Genomic DNA, 26,400 nt, shown 5'->3' on the forward strand with positions numbered 1-26,400 from the left:
CGTCTCCTATGACTCAAAGGTGAGCGGACCATAGAGGAGAGGTCTGGTCACGCCCTCCGACCCTTCAATTACGTGCCATAAGCCCATAAAACACGCCGATTCACACGCTCGAGCCGGAAAATTGCCCTTGCATGACGGTTCCCCCACGTGCGACGACTGCCGGCGAAGCCTACTGGCGCGTTGTCTTAAACCTGTGCCCGCTCTCTCTCTCTCTCTCTCCCCACTCCGCATCTCCTCTTTTTCTTTGGAACTAGTCTCTCTCTCTCTCTCTCTCTCTCTCTCTCTCTCTCTCTCTCTCTCTGCATTCCCGTCAACCAGTATTGCTCCGTCGCTGCTTTGAGGTTTCCGGCAACTCCAGATCCCCTGTTTCATCTCTCGAAGGCAGTCGCCATGTCGGTATGTGTCGATCATCTCTCTCCCTCTCACCTTCTCTGTGTGTGTTCGATTGTTCAGGAGTTGTCAACTCTTGCTTGAATGATTGCCAGTGTTATCTGTCGCTCAGATTTATTGATCGCTTCTCGAGCAAGTCTCGTCTTTGATTCAGTAACGGCTATAGAACTCTTTGAATTTTCATCTATCCACCAAGTAAACTTTGTTTTTCTTGCTTTAGTGCGAGATTTATGCAACTTGCAGTTCTCCTTTTTTATTGTCGAGGGAAGATTCATACTGAAAGAAAGATGGCCTGTTAATGGTTGATACTTGAACCGTGCTATATGGTTGATTTTTTGATAGTTGACATCAAGTCTCGTCTTTGATTCAGTAACAGCTATAGATCTCTTTGAATTTTCATCTGTCCACCATGTAAACTTTGTTTTTCTTGCTTTAGTGTGAGATTTATGCAACTTGCAGTTTTCCTTTTTTATTGTGGAGGGAAGATTCATACTGAAAGAAAGATGGCCTGTGAATGGTTGATCCTTGAACCGTGCTATATGGTTGATTTTTTGATAGTTGACTTGCAGCGCTCTGTTGTAGTACAAATCTCTCCAATCCTTTTCTATGTTTCTTTGTAATTTTAATTGTTTGGATTAGGATTCGCGTGGGGAGAATAGTTTCGATTAGAATTCTTGTTTCCGGCAGTTCTTGTCTCGACAATAGTGTTTGCTCTTTAGTACGTCAATTTTGTCCATCTCAAGGGTTGGCAACTATGACTGGTGGCCAGTATATGCAAATTGGTACCCTAAAAGAGAGATTCAGCTTCTTGTAGTTTCCTGTAAAGTTTGGTCTCGTTTGAATTACACATTATGTAGGTGGATTGTCTGTTGATGCCTTATTAGTTCATTGGGAAGATTGTTCATGCCTACAACTTGAGAATGCTTCATATAACTGAAATGTTTAATATTCTGTAAATTAATTGTATGCATATATGCCAGCTATTGAGTTATCAGTTCTTCATGCTCCTGAGTAATGTTTGGCTAACTAGGATTTGAGTTTTCTTTTAAGAAGTGTCTGTTGTCTAATTTCTACCATCAACTCAAACCAATAGAATAATAGATAAAGGGGAGATTGACTCTGCTGCTTCTGTGACAGTTGGTTTATGACTGATTAAATCAAACTTATTTTGTATCTTGGGTATTCCACTGTGTTGGAGTGATAGGAGAGTCCTTATTTTAATTGTTGAGATTTAATGGGAGGAAGTCAATGATTTTTATAAATACGCAAGTCCAAAGATAATCAGTTGTCTGTTTCAAGTTGAGTGAGCTAGAAGGAGAAGGGGTCAACTTAAAAATTATGCAAGGTAAAGCTATGAGAATGGACACAATTACTTGATCTAACAAAAGAATATAGAGCTGAAGGGAAAATAAAGGATTTGTTTAGTAGCCTTAAGTAGTTATGCAGCTTGGGTGAATTAGGTTAAGTCGGGCATCCAATGGAAGGTAATTTATGATAACCTGTCTAATGTCAAATTTTCAGCTGATCATTCCTCCTAAGCTAGAAATGACTTTTGTAAGCAATTCTACACAATTGGACAAAGGTGTACAATGTTTTATGTGTTGGTGGGATCACTGGGATGGGACCTTAATGTTGGTATATGTGCTGCAATGGATATATCCTGGCTTGATAGATTTCCAAGTAAATATACTGGCCCAGTGAATTTGGGGTTTAGAAGTCTATCACAAAATTGGCTAGTCATTGTTTGAGTATAGCTTGCTGTGGAATGATCAGTTGGTCTGGTAGCAATAACTGTCTTATCTATAAGACACAATGCATTTATAAAATCGATTGAAATAATTCTCTGATTGGCATTTACTGTTTTTGAGGTAGAACTCTCAAAAGAATAATTCCCAGCATAACTAATTCTATGTTACAGCAGTAATAATTCTGGAATACTTTTAAATCTCCTCATTCCTACAGTTTATTATTTTATATCAAATGGAGCATCTAGCCAGCTGGGTAGCATATTGGTTTTGACCTCGTCCTAAGAAAGGTTATCAAATTTCTTGGTACCCTTAATGATATAGTCTCTCGTAATTTTTTTCCTATTTTTTTAGTGGCATTCATCAAATTTTTCTGGCAAGGGAACATCAAAGAGAAATTTTGAAGCTCTAAAAAAGGGGAAAAAAGAGAGAAAAAGAAGAGAATTTGAAATGAGTGGTCTAAAAATTTAAGGGTAGTTCATTTATAGTTTTTTTCATTGATTTCGTCAACTCTGGAAATCTCAAGGCAATTAATTTGGCTATTAATGTTTTCTACCTCATCTTTAGACAGCATAATTGGAAAATATTTCTTTCTAAATATGACTATTTTATCTTTCCTTCTTTTGAAAGTCCAAACTTCCAAACTTAGTTTTTATTTACTAGCTTAATACTGAACTTAAATCTTGCACATAAGGTCAAATGAATGAAGATTGAACGGATGAAATCTCACAGATATATATGTTCAATCATCAAGAAGAAACAACTTGTGCTGTTACAGTGTTTTGTGAGTATGGGCACTAATTTAACACAAATCATGATCTTAGAAGTATCAAGCAGAAGTTGATGTGGGCGTAGGCATGGGGAACTGCTTGCTCTTCGCAGATAAGGATTTAATAATTGAGGCACATATGAAGTTTTAAATAAGAACACAATCCCCTTGCTTATTCCTGGAAAATTATAAAGCTTTTATATAAATTAAATTTAGCATGAGCTCTTTAGGGGATCCTTAGCAATAATATTGTAGTTTGTCACAGGGGAGCATGGTTTTTAAAGAAATGAAAAGGAATTACTAATTTTTTTTTTCACAGTGAACACAGAGTGTTTTAACATGAAATATCATGATTATTTTAGCAAAGACAGTGCTTCCTCTCCTTTAAAATTTTCTTGATATCGTGAGAGCTCACATGTCTTTCAAACCACCTATATGTGGCCTTTGATTTTAAATTAGTCCTGGGATACCTTTATACTTCTTTGTCAAAGTATCAAACATTGGCTAACAATGGCCTAAAGAGACTAAGAGTGACAACTATTTAGGCATCATCTAGAAAAACAAAACATTGTCAGACCAATGCAACCTGTCAAAGATGGGAAATGACAATGCAGCAAGAGGTGGTGAACTTCTTCTTTATTGATGGCAGTGCACTTGAGCCTCCTGGCCCACTAAATAGTGTGTGTGTTGTGTCTAATATCTTGTGAATAAGTTGCCTTGGGTTGAGCATATTTTGGCCTGGCCTGAACCCGGCCTGGGCTTGGCCAATGCTCAAGTCTGGCAAGAGAGTTTTATGTGCCTTCTTTATGGGGTGCTAGAACAACTGCTGAAGGTAGTGAGAACTCTAATGATATTTGGAAGCAACTGGCACTCCTCCAATTACAGAAGAAATAATTTACAACAACCAGCATGGTATTGGTATGCACCACTTTGTATTATGTATAGGATATGGTTTCAGGAGTTTCAAATGTTCAGGATAACAAATACATTCTAATTCTCTGCTTGTAAATAAATAGTATTTTTCTCTTTATTGTAAGTTCGATTCATGTTTCTGTGTTTCTATTATCACTTCCCTGTTTGATTTCCAACAATATAAAATATTTTCAAACGACATGCTTTTGAATTCAATTTATTTTAATATTAATGCATTAAAAGTGGTGAACATTTACTCTTTGTTGGATGCGTTTCTTATGCTGTTCTGTAATGTCTGGTGTGCCCTAGCATCTAATTTTTGTTTTTTAGTTGTTCTATTTCAAGCTCTTGGTTTATTTTCTTTCTTTGTATTTTTGAAAGTTTCATTTCCTATTTCTTTTCTGTTGAAATAGTGTTTGTTTGTCGTGAAAACAAAACATTGACATGAGACACAATAGTGCTGTCCTTAGAGGGGAGCGGCATTTTCATATTCCCAGTGCCTCTCTGTTTTCCTGGATGCTGGAAGAAATAAGGAATGATTGAGTCACCTTCTTCAAAATTAATGTTATATTCAACATCTTCTTTGGTTTCAAACTAGCCCTTATGAAGGTCTCTATCTTGATGTTCCATTGATATGCTTATGAAGGCCCTGGGGTTCTTTTTATTTTTATTTTTTATTTTTATACTTTGTTATTATACGAATAGTGTAATATGGGTGATTAATTTTCAAAGTCAAGAAGCCCTTAAAGTCAAAATAATTCCCATGGAAGCTCTTGAAGAAAAAAGAGAATTGTTTAAAGAATGAAAAATTGAATATCTAAAACAGAAAAGAGAAACAAAATTCATACATACTCTTATTGGTACCTGATTTGTAAGTCATTTCAGCTGAAAGTTGAAGAAGGAAGGAGAGGGTGAGATAAACTGCATATTCTTCATAGGTTTTCAGTTTACCTGATTGTCAGTCCTTGGAGGTTTATTTCGCAAATTTACCCTTTGTGCATCCCTTTTACTAGTTATAATCTGGGCGATGGTTCTCATAATTTCTTTTAGGAGGATATTTGGCTGGTGGATTCTGCCTTATTTAGTACTTTCACTATCATTATTGCCTCTCTATGGTCCTTAATGCTGTCATTTCTTTCCCATTTATCTCTGTTTGTAATATTTTCAATTGAGTTTTTTATTTTTGAAGAAATTTAAATGATGGGGAGGTGGAGGAGCTCTTTTCTTTGCTTTCACTGTCGGAGGATTGTGTCCCTTCAAAAAGGAGGGACGTTTAGGGCTTGGGATTGGTGTCTTGGGAATTTTTTCTTGTAAATATTTTTTGATCATTTGATTAGATCTAATAGTCTTTTCCGATAAATCGTCATATTTGTAATTCCAAAGTTACCTATGAGATTAAAGCATTCATTTGATTGGTTCTTAATAGAGTTAACACCAACAATCAGTTGCAAAGTGCGTGAGTTCCAAGGCATTGTCCCTAGATGTTTGTACTTTGTGCTTAACAGTTATAGAGGTTGCATCGCATTTTTTAAAATTGTTTGTTCTCTAGGGCATGTAGATAGGATGTTTAGATTATTTGAAAATCTTTTGGCTATTCCTTTTTAGGGGTTGGGGAAGGAGTAAAATGCTGATTGTTTGTGGCAATTTGTGGTGTTCACTATTTGTGGGGGATTTGGTTGGAAAGAATGCATGTTTTTTCATTGCAAAGGGGTTGATTTATCTTTTATTTGGGACAAGAGATGGTGTATGGCTTCTCTTTTGTGCTTTTGCAACATGTGCTTTTCAGGAACACTTTTTTTTTGGTGGATTTCCAATGAGACTGACATGCGTTACCAACTTGCTTGTGTTATTTATTTATTTTGTTTTTATTTCATTGTAGGAAGCTTTCTTATCTTTTTGTATGTACAGTTTTATTCTTCCAAAAACATCTTTTCTTTTTCTATCTAAAAAAGAAGTTAGTTTAGGAGGATAGGGTTGGATTAGCAACTTGGAAACCAAGTTGTTATAAGTAAAAGCATGGAGGTAGTTAACATAATGATTAGAAGAAAAATTAATATAATTTGGCATTAAGAAACTAAGGCTACCTTTATTTTGTAGAATGTTTGTTCTTTTATGTATTTGATATCCTACAAAAGAAATGTTGTCATTTGTCACCAAAAAGCATATGGCGGCACAAAATTTTGCGGTGCTATTCCGTCAAACATGGAATAGGATAGAAGTAGATATTCCCATAATAAAAAATGGGGCATGCATCATTGTAGACAAAGACCTAAAAGATGATGTTGTTTATGTTAAAAGAGTAAGGGATTGAATCTTAAAAATTAAGATGGTCTTAGGACAAGAGAAAATGAATGTCGTTAGTGCTTATGCGCCGCAATTAGGCTTAGAAAAAGACCCTAAGATGCAATTTTTGGGAAGAATAATAATATTATCAAAGGAATATCAGGCAGTGAGAAATATTCATAGGAGCCTTTGAATGGTAGCATAGAAAAAGGCAGCGAAGGCTATGAGAGAATAAATGAAAGATGTCATTGCTGTCAAGTATGGTCTCTATCACAGTGGTTGGACCTCTGAAGTTTCAAAGGAAGCTCGTGGGATGGGTGCTTGGAGATACATTTGAAAGGGATGGGAGAATTTCTTCCCTGTCATCTATTTCCATGTGGGGAATGGAGCTGATGTTTTCTTCTGGCATGATATTTGATGTGGTAATTCATGGCTCAGCTCCTCTTTCCCTTCCATTTTCAGACTTGCGAGCAACAAAGATGCTCTTATTAGCCAACACTTGGAGTTTACCAGTCAAGTGATTGTTTGGGATATTCCTTTGAATAGAAATGCTTTTGATTGGGAACGTGATATTTTTACAGATTTTTTTCAGCAGTCTCTATAAGTCTCATTGTCAGGCCTGTTTCGATGAGCCCAAATGGGTTTTGAGGAAAGATGGGAACTTCACTGTCAGCTCTCTCTATAGACACCTTAGTTCCCTGGCTGGGAGAAGCACTAACTTCCGTTTGGAAAATGGCAGCCCTTTCAAAGGTTGCATTATTCACATGGAAAGCTACTCTTGGAAAAAACCTTGCTATAGGCAATCTTTAGAAAAAAAGGTCTCCCTTTTGTCAATAGATACTATTTATGCTTGGAGCAAGAGGAATCGGTTGATCTAGTACTCCTGCATTGTTCTTGGACTAAGAAATTGTGAAACTTAGCCATCTCCATTGTAAATCAGAAATGGGTTGCTGCAGCTACAGTGGGAGGTGAACTGTGTGCTTGGAAAGGGATCAGATATAATAAGGGAGAATATCTCTCTCCCTTATTGCCCTTGCTATTTTCTGGATTGTGCGGAGAGAAAGGAATAGAAGGGCTTTTCAAGGATTTATCTCTCCTATTCAGGCTGTCATGGACCATTGGATTGCTATGATCTCTAGTTGGAATTTTAGGCTAGTTGAAAGGGACCCCTTTGTAGTCCATGATTTTCTTGATACTTTTCAATAAGGGGTGTTTCTTTCTCGTCGTTTCTTTGTACTTGGGTGACATCCCCTTGATGCCTCATTTTATATAATTTCTTGTTGCTGACTAACAAAAAAAAAAAGGTCATGGGGGGCAAAAATGAGTGTCATCATAACTTAGAGTTTGCTACGTTAGATGAATTTCTAACAACAAATAAGTGTTTTAAGACTAGAGAAGGCATTTAATAACTCTCAAGAGTTGGACAAAATAATAGTCAAATAGTTATTTTCTTGGTTAGGAGGGTAGATAGCTTATCATGTATGGGTTATAAAGTTATTCCAAATGAGAGTCTAACTACATAACATGCAGTGTTAATATTATATATGTGTATTAAAAAAATGGAAGAGAAAGGATAACTAGATCAATGTAAGAGAACTAGTGGTGGAACGTAAAGGGAGAAAATATTAATAAAATTAAAGATAAAATGATAAAAGGTGACTAGATGGTTGGAGATGCTGTATATAAAAACATTCTTTAGAACAGGATGGGTAGTTCGACTGGGGAGAGAGTAAAAATTGTTTTAGGCAAGGTCTTAAATTTCAATTTCGACTAAAATTTCAAAGCTCCAAAAGCACGAAAATTTCAATAGGAATTTCAATTTTGCTGTCAATTTCGATTTTGATTTTTAAAAACTATGCAAGAATTTCAAATTTCGCTGTCAATTTCGCTTTCAAATTTTAAAGACATGTAACTTAGTAGTAAAGCATGGTAATCTTTTATGAAACTTTAGAAATGGTTAACAAACATAATAATATAAGTTTTAGGACTAGTACGTTACAAATTATATACATCTATGTTGTGTTTGAGATGCAATAGTTGTAAGATAATATATGTATTAAACATATTCAGTTGATATAAATGTAATTTATAAATCAACTAAATATTACTTATTTTACAAATATATATAATTTATACATGAATGATTAAATAAAACATTATTGTAAGTTTAATATTTTTCATATAATTCAAGTCCTTGTATTAATATTTTGTTTCAATATAAAAATAAGAAAAATTAGGAGAGAAAATTCAGTTTGCATCTAAATCTTACGTTTGAATTGCAAGGTCATTTCATTCTATGGTTAAATTTTGACAAGTTCTGCTAAAATTTCAAGATTTCAATAAATTTTGGATGATTTGTTAAAATTTCGACAGCAATTATGTAAGACTGAAATTGAGTGACATTTTGATTTCGATGGTGATGAAAAATGGAAATTTTGACGAAAACTTTGATAATTTCGTGTTTAAGACTATGGTTTTAGGTGAATCTAGAGGAAGATGCATGACTAGTAAAAGATAGTTGGTGATAGGATCAGTACATTTGAAAGGCAAGTAAGGTCAAAGGAATGCAATTTTAGGCATGGCAACAATGTAGAAATATGAAACTTTGAAAAGTGTAAAGATGCAGAAAAAGTGGTTAGTGGAGCTAAAGTAGCTAAACTTAGGAGTATATTTGATGCTCTAGAATAGGAACTAAGGAAGGGGAAAAAAGAGATATTTAAACTTGCTAGATCCAAAGAAAGAAATGGTAGAGATCGAAGTAATATCAAATGTATAAAAAATGAAGATGTTATTGTTAGTCAAAGAAGTTGACCATAAAAAAAAAAAGGATTGTGAACTTCTTTTTCAATAAGCTATTTTGATGAAAATCAAGTAGAAGGTTTGAAATTGGATTAACGAATATAGAAAAGACAAAAAAAAAAATAAAAATTGAGATTTATCTGCAATTAGAGTCATGAAGTTTAGTAATATAGAAGATGAAAAATGGAAAAACTAGAGGTGCTTAGGAGATAACGGAGTAATATGGTTAACTTTTATTTAAAAAAATTATAAATATTAAAAAAATTTAAGGTGCAGATGAAGAAAAAGAATAGCGGAAAATCACTTTATTGTCCAGATACAAAAATGATGGAGATATTCAGTAGTGCATTAACTATCATGGAAATAAACTTGAGTCATGCAGTGATACTTTTAGCTAAGGATGAAATATAATTGAACAAATGAGGGTAGAAAAGAGGGTTTCATAAAATCATTTGGTTTTATGCTTGAGAAATCAACTTTAAAAGCTAAATTAAGATAATTAATGGAAAATTTTAAGGTAAAAGGACTTACACATGATTTGTGTTGACACAAAGAAATCCTTTAGTATGTGGGGATGTTTTATGGTGGGTTTTAGGGAAAGAAGGAGAAATTAGTAGGTATACAAATGTCATTAAGAATACGTACAATGGGCTAATGGCTATTATTATAGTGGAGAGTCTAGGTAATTTCCAATCACATTAGATGTACTTACTAGGCCTATCCATAGTGACGTTTGTTGCGTATGTTCTTTTGCAGATGATATTTTCTTAATTATGAAACTCAAGGTGGAGTGGAATCTCAGTTGAAATTATAAGGAAAATATTTAGAATGGCTTTAAGATAAATAGAAGCAAGATGGAATACATGGAATACAATTTTTTTTTAGGAGGATATTAGTGTATATTAAACTTGATGGTTAAGAAATTCTTAGTTCTAGTAGAAAATACCCTAGGCCTATTACACAAGAATTGAGTGAGATGTGATAAGTAAAGTTTTAGCATATTGGATAAAATGGAGAAGTACTTTGGGCGTGTCATGTGACCATCAAAATTAAAAGGAAAATTTTATTAGATGATTACATGTCTAATATGCAATATGGATTAGAATTGCACGACAATATATCCAAATAGTAGTTTGTGGAAATGAAAATGCTAATACAGATGAGTGGTATAATTTCAAGAGATAACTAAAGGAATTCCCTCATTATTCACTTGTTTTGGGAACAAAGTACTATAATTGTGTAAGAGGAGGAATAGTCTAGGTTTCTGCAGTATTAGGCATCCCAACAAGCATCTCATCACATTGTACCATTTTCTCAAGAAGGTAAATCCTATTGTTTTTTATGTCATTTGGTTTCTCTCCCACTAGTGCTTGGGTTATCGACTCTACTGCTTTTGACCATATGACAAGTGTCACCAACTTCGCCCTCTAGTTTTTTGAAAATACCCTCAAGTTGCTCTTGTTGATGGATCTACTACTATAGTTAAGGGGATAGGAACAGTAAATCATACTTCCTCAATCTCTCCTTTGGTTTTGTACATTCCTAAATCCTCTTTTAATCTCATGTCCGTTTGTATAATTACAAAGTCATTTAATTGTCATGTAAATTTCTCTCTTGATTTTGTTGTTATTCAAGATCTGTGACGAGGAAGACGATTGGCACAAGATGTGAGACTGGTGGGCTTTTCTACTTTGAGTCACTCTCTCCTCCTATTACTTGTAGTGCCACTGTTACACCACATCAATCATTGTCACCTTGGTCAATAGTCATTGGACAAGTTAAAACAACTAGTTCCTACTTTGAATCTTGTGTTTAATCTTGAGTGTGAGTCTTGTCAATTAGGAAATCATAATCGTGTTCCCTTTGCTTCTTAAGTCAATATAAGGGTAGTTAGCTCTTTATGTTGTTCCATTATGATGTTTGGGGTCCTAGTCATGTCACTTTAAGTTGTGGTTTTGGAACTTAGTTACAATTGTTGATGACTACTCCAAAATGACTTGGTTGTATTTAATGAAAGACCGTTATGAATTGTTCAATATCTTTTGTGCCTTCTATTCTCATACAAGGACTTAGTTTGATATGTTAGTGCTTATACTTTTAAAGAATGATAAGGAGTACTTCACTACTCAATTTGCCACCTATTTGACTAACTTTGATATAATCCATCGGTCATCTTGTGCCCACACTCCACAACAAAATGGACCTGCAGAGTGGAAAAAGAGAGATACATTTTGGAATTCACTCAAACCCTATTGTGTCAAATGAATCTCCCCAAAGTTTTTTGAAGTGATGATGTTCTTGCTGCTTGCTCTCTCATCAATAAAATGCCATCCTGTGTCCTTGGTAGCAAAATCCCATATTCAGTTATCTTCCTTAAGGCTCCTTTGTTTTGCCTTCCACCTCGTATATTTGATTGTGTGTCATTTGTCCATTAGTTAAATCCATGAATGGATAAGTTGGATCCTTGTGTTGTCAAATGTATTTTTGTAGGCTATTCCTATACCCAAAAGGGTATTGATGTTATACCCTAATTTACATTGATTCTTTGGCACTGCTGATGTCTCCTTTCTTGAGTCTACGCCATACTATTTTGATTCCTTGAGTTCTATTGATTATGAGTCCCCTCCCCTACCCAGCCTTCCAAATCCTAACCTACAATCTCCGCCCATTCCTCCTACATCTTCATCCAATTTGAGCCCCTCTCGTTGTTGAGCAGTCCCAATTTGCATTTGTACACATTACGATTCAAGGTAGGAGAGCCTCTTCCAACTTCCACTTTTTTACGCCTTTAGTTCTCTCCTCAAATGATCCTCTTTCCCAAGTGGTTGATCCTCTTATTGTTGTTCAAAAAGTTGAACACACTTGTGCCCAACATCCAATATCTAATTTTATTTTTTATGATTTCTAGTCACCCTTATGTTACTATTTTGTTGGTACCCTATCTTTTATTGCTCTTCCAAAGCCTATTTTGAAGCCTTATCCCATTCTAGGTGGAGGAATGCTATGATTGAAGAGATGCATGGGCTAAAGGATAATGATAATTAGGAGTTAGTATCTCTTCCTTCTTCTTGATAAGTTGGTGGTTGGCTGTCTCTAGGTGTACATTATGAAGGTTAATCTAGATGGTTTCGTAGCTTGATTGAAGGCTTGCCTTGGTACTAAGGATATCACTTAGATGTATGGTTTGGATTATTCAAACACATTCTCCCTTGTCGTCAAACTTGCCTTAGTACGTTTCTTCATCTCCTTAGCCACCACTTGTCAGTGTTGTCTACATTAGTTAAATGTGAAGAAATGCTTTCGTAGATGGTGATCTTCCAGAAGAGGTCTATATGTAGCAATTGGTTTGTTGCTCAGGGGGAATTAGGCTTAGTGCGTCGGCCCAAGAAATCATTATATGATTTAAAACGATCTCCTAGATCATGTTTGATTGATTTCGTATATAGTACTTGAGTTTGGCCTTTGACAGTGTGCAATAGATCACCTTGTATTTTATTGTTATACTCCATTTGGTAGGATTTTGTTTATTGTGCGTGTGAATGACATTGTGATTATTGGTGATGATGATCAAGGTACCCATAGCCTAAAAGTCTAAAACATTTCCTATAGACTAAGTTGCATAATAAGGATTTGGGACCATTGAAGCACTTCTAGGATGTAGAAGCATCGAGATCTAATATGGGAAACTGCCTTGTCACAAAGGATGTATGTTCTTGATCTTTTAGATGAGACTAGGATGTTGGGATGCAAACCTGTTGATACACCTATGGATCCTTACAGGAGCTAGTGCCATATATAAATGATTTGTTGCCTGACCCAAGATGATAACAGATACTTGTTGGGAACTTGGATTATCTTATTGTCACTTAACTAGATATATCTTTCTCAACAAATGTTGTGAGTTAGCTTCTTTATTCTCCAAGATCAAGTCATTAGGATGCAATATATGTATCTTGAGATATCTCAAAGGTGCACCTAGAGAGATATCGTACATCAGGATTGGGGTCATGCTTATATTCATGGATATACTGATGCAGATTAAGTGGAGTTACCTTCTGACACAAGATCCACAATCGAGTACTATATCTTTGTTGGTGGTAATTTGTTTTTTTGAAAGAGTAAGAAACAAGTAGTGTTGGCCATTTCAAGTGCTAAGTCAAAGTGTAGGGCCATCGTTTACACTACATGTGAATGTGTTTGGTTGAAGAACATGTTGGAAGTACGTTTTCCACATTCATAAGTTGCTTTTTGCTTCTGCTTATATTTGCTTGGATGACAATGAAAGTGTTCTATTGGTGAATTGTGGTAAACGCTAGGCTGGCTAGTTAAAGAATAGTGCTTTAGCTAGCGCCACACGGTCCCTTCACAAAGATGTGAAATATTCAGCCTGTGACACCTGGTATCAGAGCTTGGTTTGTTGCTTCGTGAATTCATTTGCCTTCATTGTGGGATTGGTAAAGCTTCGATAAGTGACCATGCCAACCAATGCCTAGAGAATTAATGTGCTGGGAGCATAGGCTGAGTCATCAGCCAACAAAGTGGCCAAAGTAAGGGCCCAACTGAGGGAACGTGTTGATTAATTGGAGTGAATCTCAAAGAGATCAACATGGTTTGATGTTGGAGTTGTTGGACTTCCACTACGCTACAGAGAAAGGGTAATGGTTCACGCCAAGCATCAAAAGGTAGGCATGGTGAACATTGCATGCTTTGATAAGTTAACACTACGGAGAAAGGGTACTGGTTTACACCAATCCCCCTTGTGAGTATGCAGGGTGTCATGCCAAGTGCCAAAGGGTAGGCAGGGTGAATTTTGCATGCTTTGGTAAGTTAATCTTGAGGAGAAAGAGTAATGGTTTATGCCAAGTGCCTAAGAGGGTATACAAGGTGCCACACCAAGCGCCCAGGAGGGGTAGGCAGGGTGTCACGCCAAACACCAAGGGGTAGGCAAGGTGAACGCTGCACACTCTAGTAGGTTAACCATGTAGGAAAAGGGAATGGAATTCCTAAGTGAGACTAAGGCAGTGCCAATGCCTTTTGCAAGTTCCTTATGTTTGATGGGAGATCACCCTCGCATGGTGCAATTCGTTGCAAGGAAAGGAGACAATGAGAAGATCCTTTCGGTTATGCAACTCAAGAAGGGATGGAGAAGGGGTTAATAGACGTATCTCGCCACGGTGGTGGTAGAGGAAGAAGTAGGCCAAGAGCTGGTGCCTACAACCATCCAAGTTGTGTTGGATGGTAGAAAGAGAAGTGCTCTTTCGCTTAACGGAGCATCAAATTCCTTGGTCATGTGATTGAACAAGGTCATATCAAGATGGATATGGAGAAAGTGAGAGCTATTCAAGAATGGAAGATCCCAACGGCAGTGAAGGAGCTACATTCCTTTCTTGATCTTTCCAACTATTACAGGCAGTCTGTAGGGGGGTACTCGAGGAGAACTGCTCCTTTGATTGAACTACTAAAGAAGGGTCAGGGGTGGAATTGGATAGAGAAGTGCCAAGGAGCCTTTGATGAAGGATGCCATGATAAGAGATCCATTACTTGCTCTTCCGGACATCATGAAACCCTTTAAGGTGCAAACAGATGCATCATACTACCCCCTTGGAGGAATCTTGTTACAGGAGGGAAATCCTGTTGTGTTCCAGAGTCATAAGCTTAGTGAAGCGGAACGAAAGTACACAACTTAAGAGAAGGAGATGCTAGCGGTGATACATTGTCCTTGTGTGTGGCGACATTACTTACTTAATTCAAGGTTTGTGGTGAAAACGGATAACTCGGGTGTTAGCCACTTCTTCACATAACCGAAGTTGACACCCAAGCAGGGCCGGTGGCAAGAATTCTTGGTAGTATTTGATTGCTCATTTGAGCACAAGGCGGGGCACTTGAACCAAGTTACTGATGCACTGAGCAGGAAAGTCGAGTTGGAGACCTTAGAGATGGTAACACACTTGACAGTGAATACTATTATCACGACGACGTGGGAGCGCATTAAAGAGAATTTAGCCAAAGATCCAGTTGTGTAGAACCTCATCAAGCTGGTAGAAGAGGGGAAAGCACGATAGTTTTGGATGGAAGACAGATTGCTGATGACCCATGGTAGCCGACTTTTTGTACCACGAGCTGGAGATCTAAGGAAGATACTGTTGAGAGAGTGTCATGATACCATGTGGGTCTGACATCTAGGATGACAATGCACTTTGGCATTATTGAAGCAGAGGTATTATTGGCTACACATGTGTGATGATGTGGTTGATTATACCAGGACTTGGCTCACCTGCGAACAAGATAAGGTGGAGCAAAAGAGGATTGCAAGGCTGCTAGAGACTTCATCACCAACCTGCCCAGAGTGGGAGATGTAGGGTCTATACTTGTGGTTATTGACAAGTTTTCGAAATACGGTACATATATATCCGCACCAAAGTACTATTTGGTAAAGGAGACGACACAATTATACTATTTGGTAAAGGAGACGACACAATTATTCTTCAAGAATATTGTGAAGTATTGGGTTGTTCCCCAAGATATCGTCAATGACCAAGACTTAAGATTCATCGGCAACTTCTGGACAAAACTTTTCAAAATCCTCGATCCATAGTTTGACATCTCTTTGAGCTATCATCCACAGATAAACGGATAGACGGAGAGATTCAACGAGCTACTAGAAGAGTAATTGCGCCATTTTGTCAACACCAACCAGTAGAATTGAGTGCAACTACTTGATGTGGCTTAGTTATGTTTCAATGCCCAAAAGAGCTCAACAACCAATAAGAGTCCTTTTGAGCTTGTTATAGGCCAGCAGTCGCTGTTACCTCACACAGTGGATGAGCCGTGAGGAAAGAGTCCCAGAGATTGCCCAAGCCTACCTAGAGAAAGCTTCTAAGCGAATGAAGAAGTCGGCAGATCAAGGGAGAAGGCCACAACACTTCAACGTAGGTGACTTGGTGCTTGTTAAGCTTAATCTTGAATAGATTAGGTCACTACGGGGATGATATAGGAGACTACTTCGTAAATATGAAGGACCAGTCCTTATCTTGGCCAAAGTTGGGAAGGCCTCTTACAGAATTGACCCTCTGGTTTGGTTGAAAGTGCATCCTGTGTTTCACGCCACCTACCTCAAGTTGTTCAATGCCGACACCAAAGATCCAAGCAAAAGTCAATCAACCAGAGCAGAATTGAAGACAGTGCAACCCGACAGACAAGAAGTTGAAGACATCCTTGCAAACAAAAAGTTCACATCCTCAAGGAAGAAGCGGCAGGAGTTCTTAGTGAAGTGGAAAGGCCTTGGTGACGAAGAAATCAGCTGAGTTTATGCGGAAGTATGCAACTGTTCGTGGACAAAGTTGAAGTGTACCTAGCATCAAAGTCTACAAGGACGTCGACTACATAAGTGGGGGAGCGTCATGTGCCGAGCTTGTTCAAGGCATTATGCTTGCTTGTGACCGCTTGTCTCGTAGGTTTGGGATGGGTTTCCATCGTGTAAATACTAGTGTAGGGTTATTTTTCAGAGATAGTTTTTCCCTAGGCTAAAAAGGGGAGTATGACTCCTCGGTCATATTGATGTTTCCTAGTGCCAGAGTGAGAATAGCATAGAAAGTTCTTTAGGGGAGGGTGAGTGTTCATCAACTTGTAAAAATCACTAGCTATTGTCAACGTGTTTAGCCTACTTGCCCCCCTCACTAGACACTCATTATTAATGGTGTTGATAATGAATTATGTTGCTCCAATGTTTACTGCTTAAGTTTCATTGCTTTCATAAGTTGCTTATTGCTTCCGCTTATGTTTGCTTGGATGACAATGGAAGTGTTCTATTGGTGAATTGTGGTAAGCACTAGGCTGGTTAGTTAAACAAGGGTACTTTAGCTAGCATTGCATGGTCCCTTCACAAAGGTGTGAAATATTCGGCCTATGACACTGTTCATTGCAGTCTTGAAAGGGGCTGGCTGGATGGAAAAGACAAACACCATTCTAAGTGAGGCAGACTCACCTTAACAGCAGCACTCTCTCTACTGTGCCAACATACTTCATGCCCATGTTTGCAGTTCCAGATTCTGAAGCTACAGGCTTGATAAACTGTGCTAGTTTTTTTTGGTCAGCCTTGAGGAGAAGAGATAATTTGAGTTAATTTGGAGGAGTTAGAACTTTACCGCATGCCTCATTGAGTGGCTGAATATTTTTATAATTTTTTCCCTGGTTTTTTATCATACCCTTAGTGCCTTGTTAAGACAAAAAGAAAAGTTTATTATTTTTTTCTGAAGTGTGAGTATGAAATTTCTCTCAGACCAAGGTTTAATTGTTGATTTCAAAAACTAAAATTATGATGACATGTTGTCTGAGATACTGTCGTTGCCGTTTTCATCATTGTTGTTCTTATGACTCAGAAGTTGTTGAATTCATAAATTATGGGTGAATGATGAAAGCCTGATATTCCTGCAAAGTCTGTTGCTTAATATATGTAATCTTTTATTGCAGATAAAAACTGTTAAAGTCAGCAACGTTTCCTTGGGGGCATCTGAGCAGGACATTAAGGAGTTCTTTTCTTTTTCTGGGGACATTGAATGTGTTGAAATGAAGAGGTTTGTAAACTTCAGTACTTCAAATCTGTATTTCCTCATTTTCTTTTCTTTATTAAATGAAGGTCAAGCTTATATTATGCATGTGCAGTGAGAGTGAGCGATCTCAAATTGCTTATGTTACATTCAAGGATTCACAAGGAGCAGAGACTGCAGTCCTCCTTTCGGTGAATTCACTACTCAATATATATTTTTAATAATTGATAGTTCTTATATGAAAATTCATTTGATTGCTTCACGCACCAGTGGATTGTAAATGTGTTCCATTGTCATGACCAAATATCTTATTCCAGTACCAACACCTCTTAAAGAAGTCTGCTGTTGTATATCATTTTCTATTACCTTAAGAGTATGTCAATGCATTGTTACAGAGTCTATTGTCTTGGGGTTATATTCTGAAAGTAAACTGCTTTCCATCAAAATATTGGGAGGGGTACCTAAATGCTATAGGCACGCTCCTTTTCTCACTCAAGCTTACCAGTTCCAGCAGTCTCCTTATTGTTGGTATCTCTCTTCCTGCACCCTCAAGAATTTTCTTAGTTGTATAATGTACCTCTCTTCTACATCTGAAGATCTTTAATGGGTTCTGCTCTGTTGATATGCTTATCATATATACACATACATATAGTGGACAGGAATATATGAGTCAAGATGGGTGGAAATTTTTCATTGACACCGAGTAGGAACTCTTCTATTCTTAACATAGTGGCACTCCTGTACCTGGTTGATTTGGTGAGTACTGTCTTATTTATTTTTCTTTTCCTTGGGGTTGGTGTCCCTGAAAGGTTCAACTGGTCGAAGATGCATCCAATTTTCACGTACAGTATTTACTATCTACAGATATATGATAGCCGTAGATATCCTTTTGGTAAACTTACCCACATACTGCCCTTCTGTCTAATGGATAGCTTTTCTCTCTAATATTATATTGTTGCACTACTGAGAAGTTTGCTTAGTGCTGGCAATTGGTAATAGGTTGTAAGTCAAGCACATCAAATCTATATCTTGTGCGGTTGTGCCTACCTAATAATATCTCTTATTTCCTTTCCCTTTTTTTGTCTTGATGATAGAAGTAGCTTTTCTCTTTAATGTTAGAATTCATGGATGTTGATAGAGAGTGAGTGCGCATTTTGCGCACTTGTCCATGCATGTACTCACATGTCTACAATGACATGAGCATCATGTGCGTTCATGTGTGAGTGTGCACTTTGTGTGCCCTTGGATGCATGTATGCACATGTCTACAAAGACACAGGCACCACCTTTAAAACTTCGTTGCCTAAATTTTTTTCATTATCAACTACACTTCAATCCTTTTTAAAATGTTTTTAGTTGGCGATCTAAACCTTTTTGAAAGAATACTTCTCACCATAGTTCAATGCTAAAACAATGATGTTGAGAAGATGATATGATGTAGCAAAAAGTAGCTTTAAGGCATACAACTAATGCACTTTCCTTAAGGGTTTATTCGCTCCCACACATTTAGTGTGCAATTGATAAAAGTGAATATTTTGTAATGCACAACAAAGCCAATGTCCTAAAAAATAAAAATAAAATAAAAATAAATAAAATAAAAACAGGACAATTATAATTTGGAAAATTTTGACGTAAATCAAATAAGGGCAATCTTGGAACTACTTTGAATAAGTGAAGGTATCTCATGCCTTAGAGCTTTTATTAGTGATAACACATCAAAAATTTTGTTAGAAATAACATATTAGACAAGCCTATGAGAATGCTTAAATGAATGGATGGCATAGCATTGAAAGATAAATTACAAAATGAACATATTTACAGTAAGTTAGGCGTAATTCCTGTAGAAGATAAGATAAGGGAGAGACGATTTAGATGGTTTGAGCTCTTGCAACATAGTCCGCATAGCCTGCCAATGAGGAAGAGTGAGTTAGTTGTTGTGAGGGGTAGGGGTAGACCTAAAATAACTTGGAATAAGATAGTGAGTAAGGATTTAATGACCCTGAATTTCTCAAAAGAAATTGTCCATGATCGCATAAATTGGTGGAAAAGGATTTATGTAGCCGACTCTACCTAGTGAGACTTAAGGCTTGGTTTTGTTGTTGTTGTTGTTGTAGCATATTAGACAAGCCTTTGAGCTAGCAGTTTTGTTTTATTATCCATATATGTTCCATACAAAGTCCTCCATCTCTTGAAACTTGAAAGTGCTCCTTCCACTACATGACACTATTAAGACCAGTGTCGATATTGTTCATGATTGTTTGGGGTTAATGCCCAAAAAACTTTTGGAAGTGGATCATTTCCATGCACATAGGAATATAGGATGGACCTTTAAAGCATTCTTGGAACTATAATACTAGACAGAAATAAATCAAGTGCCCCTATTAGTATTATCAGCATATAACTCACCCACAAACACTTGATCTTTAGGATGGTATTTATCAATGTCTTGGAAGGCTTGATAAAGGCTTGCCTTAAGATAAGCCATGTCCAAAATGCTTTGCAGGACAGTAAAATACCAGATCTCAAAAAGGCCAATGCATACGAGGGAAATCACCTGCACTGCAGGGTGTCAAGCCAACCGAAAAATAAACCATTATGCCATCTGGTTAACAGTAACAAACCATTGGTCTTTAGTAACATGAGTGGTTGAGGCCGAACCTCCAAAAGCTCTCTCATTTCTTTCCTTCCACACAAGTGAAAAGATGGCAAGGGAGATGAGGGACAAAGTGTTCTTCCTCTTGTTGCTGGCACAGATACCTTTCCGGGCCCACTCTTCTTTCACTGCTTTGGAAAAATCCACTGTCTCCAGTTAAACTTGGTTGGAAAATTTTGATGACACTGTTTTTATGACCAGAAGGTCCTAATATGAGTTGATCTCTAGAACTCTTAAATCTCGACCTTTCCAAAGTAATTGAGAGTTTCATCTTAGATCATCAAAAAACAATTTGAACTTTATAATGTTATAACTATCTCTTGGCATGATCCACTTAAATGAATTCAATTTAGAATATTTGAATACCAACAAGTAGTTTACAGAATATATTTGATTTTATTTGGAATTTTATTAATTTTTTTTTATAGAAATATGCAATTTATTTTCATATTTTAATCTTAAATACAAAATTACTAGAAAGGCTCATGCCTCAATGCTGTAACGCTTACGCCTTGCCTTATAAAGGTTAAACACCCCATCTTACACCTTTGCTTTTCAAAGCACTGGCATTTATTATAGTGTTTGTTGTTAATTATATGATATACTGTCAGTTACTGAACTCAAAGATGTGAATTTTTCATGAATTGATTGAGGTTCCGTTATCATTGGATATTAAATATGAAGTTTATCTCCATAGAGGTCTTATAAACCATATTCATTGCAAGTTCTTTTGTAAAAATATTAAACAATTTTGGCCTGATCTAACAAAATTGATCATTACAACTCCATCTTGCATCAACTGTATTGCATACTTACGTTTAAGACGAATATGACTAGACTTAAAACGTTGTAAACATGACTATAAGCCCTTGCCATAGTTGCTCAAACTATGTCAATGTAAAGAAATTAGTGGCATAGGCTTAGGTTGTATGGGAATTTTCCTAACAAACCTTTAAGCCATTCGACTTCCTTGCTTGTGGCATCTAATGCAACAAACTTTACAACTATAATAGAATCGGTTATGCGTGGAACTCCATGATATGGCTCCTTTACCAAGAGTGAAACCCAAACAATTGGCTTGGATACTTGGGAAGAAACAGACATGTTTTTTCATGCGAACAAATGGGCTCAACCCAAGTTTATTCTTAGATACTTCTCAATCTTTTCCACTGGGGCAAGACTATTAAAGAATTGAAGTTCAACAATTGGCTTGACTTCTGCAACTATCTTCCTTTTAGCTGTCTAATGGGCCTTTGGGCTTTGCTTATTTATCTTCATTTGCAGCTTTTTGCTGCTACTTTAGTCTTTATCTTCTTAGTCATTGTATTGATAATTCTTTTGTTATTTAGTAAAGCTTCATTACCTTTTCAAAAAAAAAAAGAAGAGGGAAAATCCAAACACTAGAAAAAAACAGTGTAGTATTTGATATAACAGTCATTTAAGGAGAGGGGTTTTATAATGAACTTGTTCAACTGGAAAGAGTCAAGTAATCTCCAAGTGCTAGGATCATTTAAGGATCTTGAAGTGTAGATTGTGGTAGGGGGTTGTCCGTTGAATGGCATTTGGAATTGAGTTTCCTAGGGTCAGAACTAGTGTATCTCTGTTGCTTTTAGGATTTGAGGTCATCATTGGGAAGGTGTTCTACTACTTGGATTGCGAGCGAGTTTGGTTTATTGAGGTACAAGGAAGATATATGGATTCGTATTAAGGATTGTGATGGCGAATGGGTCGGATGAGTGTCCATAAATGTGGCAACTTCGTTAAGGAATTGGAGATTGAGGGGTTGTTTTCATAGGAAACTGAAGATCAATTTGGACTGATCTTGAATGATTTTTGGGGAATGTGCTCCAAAAGGGTCTTATGAAAGCTCATGTTTGGTCTGATTCAAGACAATGAAGCAGGCTATGTACAAGTGGGGTTTGGCTTGAAACCTATTGTTCGAGTGGTTTTTTCCTTGAGTTTGTTGAAGTGTTAATGGAAGACTAATATGTGTATTTTAATCAACAAGGATATTTGAATAAGGGAACATGTTGTGGCCATATGTTCTTGCATTTGTGACAAATGCAGGATGTCTAAATGGGCAACCTTAGAAGGACATGATGGACATGTGGCTGTGTTGGAATTTGGAATAACTATTGTGAACATGGAATTGACTATGCCGATGTCATACAATCATAGATTGACTTTGAGCATCATCATGGCTTTGTGGCGTATTCGTATATTTATTGGAGTGGTGTTCTTAGCTGGGTGAAGCATGATTCCTCAGTCCTGCATTCAATTACTTATGCTAGAGCAAGAATGATACAGAAAGGTGTGTGTCCTATCACACTCATTGTCCTTTGGGGGATTGAGTGGACACCCTGAGGAGTGTTTAGGGGTGGGCTCTTGACATTCTCAAGGGGATTCTTGAGCTTCAATGTGGGATTGGGAAGCCTATGGATGACCTATTGAAGAATGGTGTTGCGTGTCACCTTGACTTGGAGGTTGGGGTGAGCATTTGCAATGGCCGTAGGGTTTACCCTGAAAAGGTGTTGTCTTATGCCCAATTAGATTATCAAGGGATGATGAAGCTTTATATATTTGCCTCAAGTATGTAAAATGTCACTTCTCTTGGCTCTGGCTTATGAGTGTTTAGTGGCAGGTACATCTATACAATGGTCGTGCTGTGGGGTCTGATAGTTTCAATGCTTGTGGGATGTAAACACAACACCATTTTCATTCAGGTCTGGTTCCTCAATGACCATCAGTTGTGTCAAGGGCTGTCATGCCATGATATTTGACCATTGAATGGATCTAGGATCATTTTTATGTATTTTAATGAGTGCAACTAGATGGCATGTGGTGTAGTCTTGTCACTTCATGAATGTGGCTTTATAACATATTTTGAAAAATGAAGTCAAAGTATCATGGGGTGTCAATTTCCCAAGGCAACAAGGAATCTGCCTTACCTTAATCTGCCTAAAATGTGACGAAGTCACACTCGTACAACGACATGACTACATCAAGTCTTCGCCAGCTGTACTCATCCTCATTCATGTAAACTATGATAGATCTTGTCCCATTTGAAATTATCATTGAGGAACCATGATCCAGACAGTAAAAGAGTTCCACTAGCACTAAGCAAAACTCTCATCCCCGCAGTACAATCCTCATGCTAGAGTAATTATCACTTACCATCCATTAGTCGGAGCTAACGGAAGGGATGCAATATGCTACTTGATTCAAACATACGAAGGGTCAATACCCTCGATAGTCTAAATGAGTTTGAGAGGACACTGCCCTAGAGTGTACACAAGGGCCAATGCGAGTTCAAGTCTTAATCTCCTAGCTGAGAGTACCGCATGACTTCATTCTCTAGTGAGTCGTCCATGGGGCTCCCATTCTCACTTGGAAGCCCAAGATACCCCTTGGATGTCAAGTGCTTGCTTCTAAGCTCTTCTCCAAATGCTCGCTTAGTACCCAAGAGGATACCCGGGTAGGTGGGTCGCTAACCTAGTGTTCATTCAATAGTAATTTCTCCAACGCATTCTTATTTACATATACAAGTAACCAACCATGGGTTGCCTAAAGGTCATACACCATAGCCCAAGAACGCCACCATGGCAACTGTTAGGATCTTCTACAACGTCACAATGATATTCCGAATACGTTTTATGACATCTCATAATTGAATCCATGTTAACCAAGGTTCATTCCATAACCCATACAACGAGAATAACCATCCAAGGTTGCTTGACAAGCCATTCGACAAGTGTCACATTTACAAGAACGTAACATCATGACACATAGGTAATCCTTTTGGCCTCTAGATTTTGCTACCCCATGACACTTAGCATACCTAATGGGACCTATGGCTGAAATTCTTTCTCGTCTTTGGATTTGGTTCATATAAAAGATTAATTTTTTTGTGCAGAAAGGCCATAGGAAATAGCTTCGCCATTTTTGTAAGAGTGATGTCTATTGACTGTATGAAGTGGATACTGAACTAAGAGGGAGTAGCTTTAACACCCTAGGTCCTTTATTCCACAGTAACATCATGTATCTGCATTCTAGGTGATTAAGATGTTAGTCTATAATAGATTTTGAGACTAAACCAAGGGGAAAGGAGGAATTTTTTGGTTAATATTTTTGGTCTTATTGAATTATAGTCTTCGTATTTACAAGATTTTTGGTAAGCATACACATCAAGCAATTAGAAACTACAATCTAAAACAATATTTGCTTTACTATTTTCAAGTGATTCTCATTTAAAATCTTGCATGCTTATCTCAGGGGGCAACAATTGTCGATATGTCTGTCTCAATAGCTCTTGTTCCAGATTACCAGCTGCCACCTGTTCCTTCAGCACCATCCCCAGTAAGAAAAATGCACAAAGCTTCTGTCTTTACTTTAACCATATGAGTCAAGTCTGATATGATAGTTTCCCCACACAGGTGCAGGCAAAGGAAGCTAAAACTTCTGGTGGTGCTGAATCTGCTTTTCAAAAGGCAGAGGAAGTTGTCAGCAGTGTGCTTGCCAAGGGATTAATCTTAGGCAAAGGTGCAGTCAACAAAGCAAAAAGCTTTGACGAGAAGCACCAGTTGACTTCAACAGCCTCCGCTAAAGTGAATTCTTTTGACAAAAAAATTAAGTTCACTGAGAAAGTAAGTGTCGGAACTTCCATTGTAAATGACAAAGTACGAGAAGTGGATAAGAAATTTCAGGTCTCAGAGAAAACAAAATCAGCATTCACAACTGCAGAGCAGAAGGTTAGTAGTACTGGGTCTGCCATTATGAAGAATCGGGTTGTATCTACGGTTGCTACATCAGTAACTGGTGCATTCAGTAAGGTTGCAAAGGCAGCTGGGGATATTGGCCAGAAAACAAGAGAGAAAGTGGGGGTGGCTGAAGAGGAACAGAAGAGAAAAGTGGTCGATGACTTTGCTCAGGTTCATCTATCAGATTCTCCAAAAGCTTCTGCACCTAGTGAGCCACAGCCTTCCAGGCCAGCACCTGTGCAAGGTTTGATCCTCTGATTCGCAACCACTGTAAATATCCTTTACTATACTTTTTGGATTCTGTATTCTCTTGATATCTTGTTACGGCACTAGTGAGTGCTGGAATATTGTTCCTTATAGTTGGATAGGAATGCATTCAAAGTTAGAAATTGTAAAATGTCAATAAGTCAAAACAATATGAGGTTATTGGGTTCTCCTTGGTTTTCTTATTAGGATTTTGAATATTTGTTGCCCTGGAGAGTTTAACTCCCTTAACTGCATGGCTCTGCTTTGGTCCCATTGTCTACTCATTTCACGTTCTTCTAAACCATGAACCAGCAGTGCACAAGGCTCTCCTGCCATCGAGGGTTTGGGGGACATGGTATATGTTGTCTTATCTCCATTCTTGAAGAGATTGTTTTTGGGACTTGAATCCCTCACCTTTAGGTTTTGAAAGGTTCACCCTCATGTTGTCTCTACCATCTCTTCAAACTTTATCTGATTGATGCCAATGGGGTAGAGTGCCCCAACGATCGTCACTCCAGCAACAAGCAAATTTGCTTAGTAATGATCTAATTTCTTAGTTGGCTTGGAAAAAATCTGCAATTGCTCTTTAATGGGATTCGACTATGGCATTTTGGCCAATGTATGTTCCCATTGAAAGTTAGAAACCATCTAGTTATGCTTTTCTTCTTGGTGAATTGAGTATTACCTATTTGGGTGGGACTTTTACCCCACGCCCAATCTAAGTTCGTTTCATATCTCAATGAAGGATGAGTTTGCTAACATTCCGCCAAGCCCCTTCCGCGGAATCTCTCTACTGGAAGGCAAGATAAGCTGCAAGTGCTTCCTAGTGCGCACTCAATTTGAGAGAGGGTGTCAACCTACAGATCTTATGGTTTGTTTGGAACGTAAGAATGCAATGAAATGGAATGAAATTGATTTTTATAATTTTATATTTTTGCTGTATTTCATTCCGTTTCACGTGTAATTCATTCCATTTTAGCATGCCAAACATTGAGTTATGGGATATGCATAGGTATTGTGTTTGCAATTAGATATGCATGAACTGTGGTATGACCCTATCCTTTTGTATTTATATATACATGTTGCCCACAACTTTTCATTGTTAGATAATTTTAAGAAGTTATGGGCTCATAATTGTTAATTATGGACGCTTTTTTTTTTTATTGAAGTTGTGGGTAGCTTTTGTTTTTTGTTTTTAATAAGGAACATCAATTAATAAGTTACCTTCTACTTCAGAATTTTATTTTCATGTTGACACTTAATAAGAAAAAAAAATGCATAATAAGAATAATGAAGAAAAA

At 37.3% G+C, this 26,400-nt stretch overlaps 1 protein-coding gene across 2 annotated transcripts; it reads left to right on the forward strand.

Annotated features, from left to right (window-relative positions):
* Nucleotides 1-26,191, forward strand: LOC131164880 (binding partner of ACD11 1-like). Of its 2 annotated transcripts, XM_058122405.1 has the most exons (6): nt 24-396; nt 17,368-17,471; nt 17,560-17,635; nt 24,369-24,452; nt 24,530-25,097; nt 25,845-26,191. In XM_058122405.1, the coding sequence occupies exons 1-6, from the start codon at nt 391-393 to the stop codon at nt 25,847-25,849; spliced, it is 843 nt and encodes a 280-aa protein (XP_057978388.1). In that variant the 5' UTR covers nt 24-390; the 3' UTR covers nt 25,850-26,191. The 2 variants fall into 2 exon arrangements, with proteins under 2 accessions (XP_057978387.1, XP_057978388.1); XM_058122404.1 differs by lacking the exon at nt 25,845-26,191 and having other exon boundaries at nt 1-396; nt 24,530-25,287.
* The last annotated feature ends 209 nt before the right edge of the window (nt 26,192-26,400 follow it).

Source organism: Malania oleifera, chromosome 9 (assembly GCF_029873635.1).
Source record: "Malania oleifera isolate guangnan ecotype guangnan chromosome 9, ASM2987363v1, whole genome shotgun sequence".
Classification (NCBI taxonomy): Eukaryota; Viridiplantae; Streptophyta; class Magnoliopsida; order Santalales; family Ximeniaceae; genus Malania; species Malania oleifera.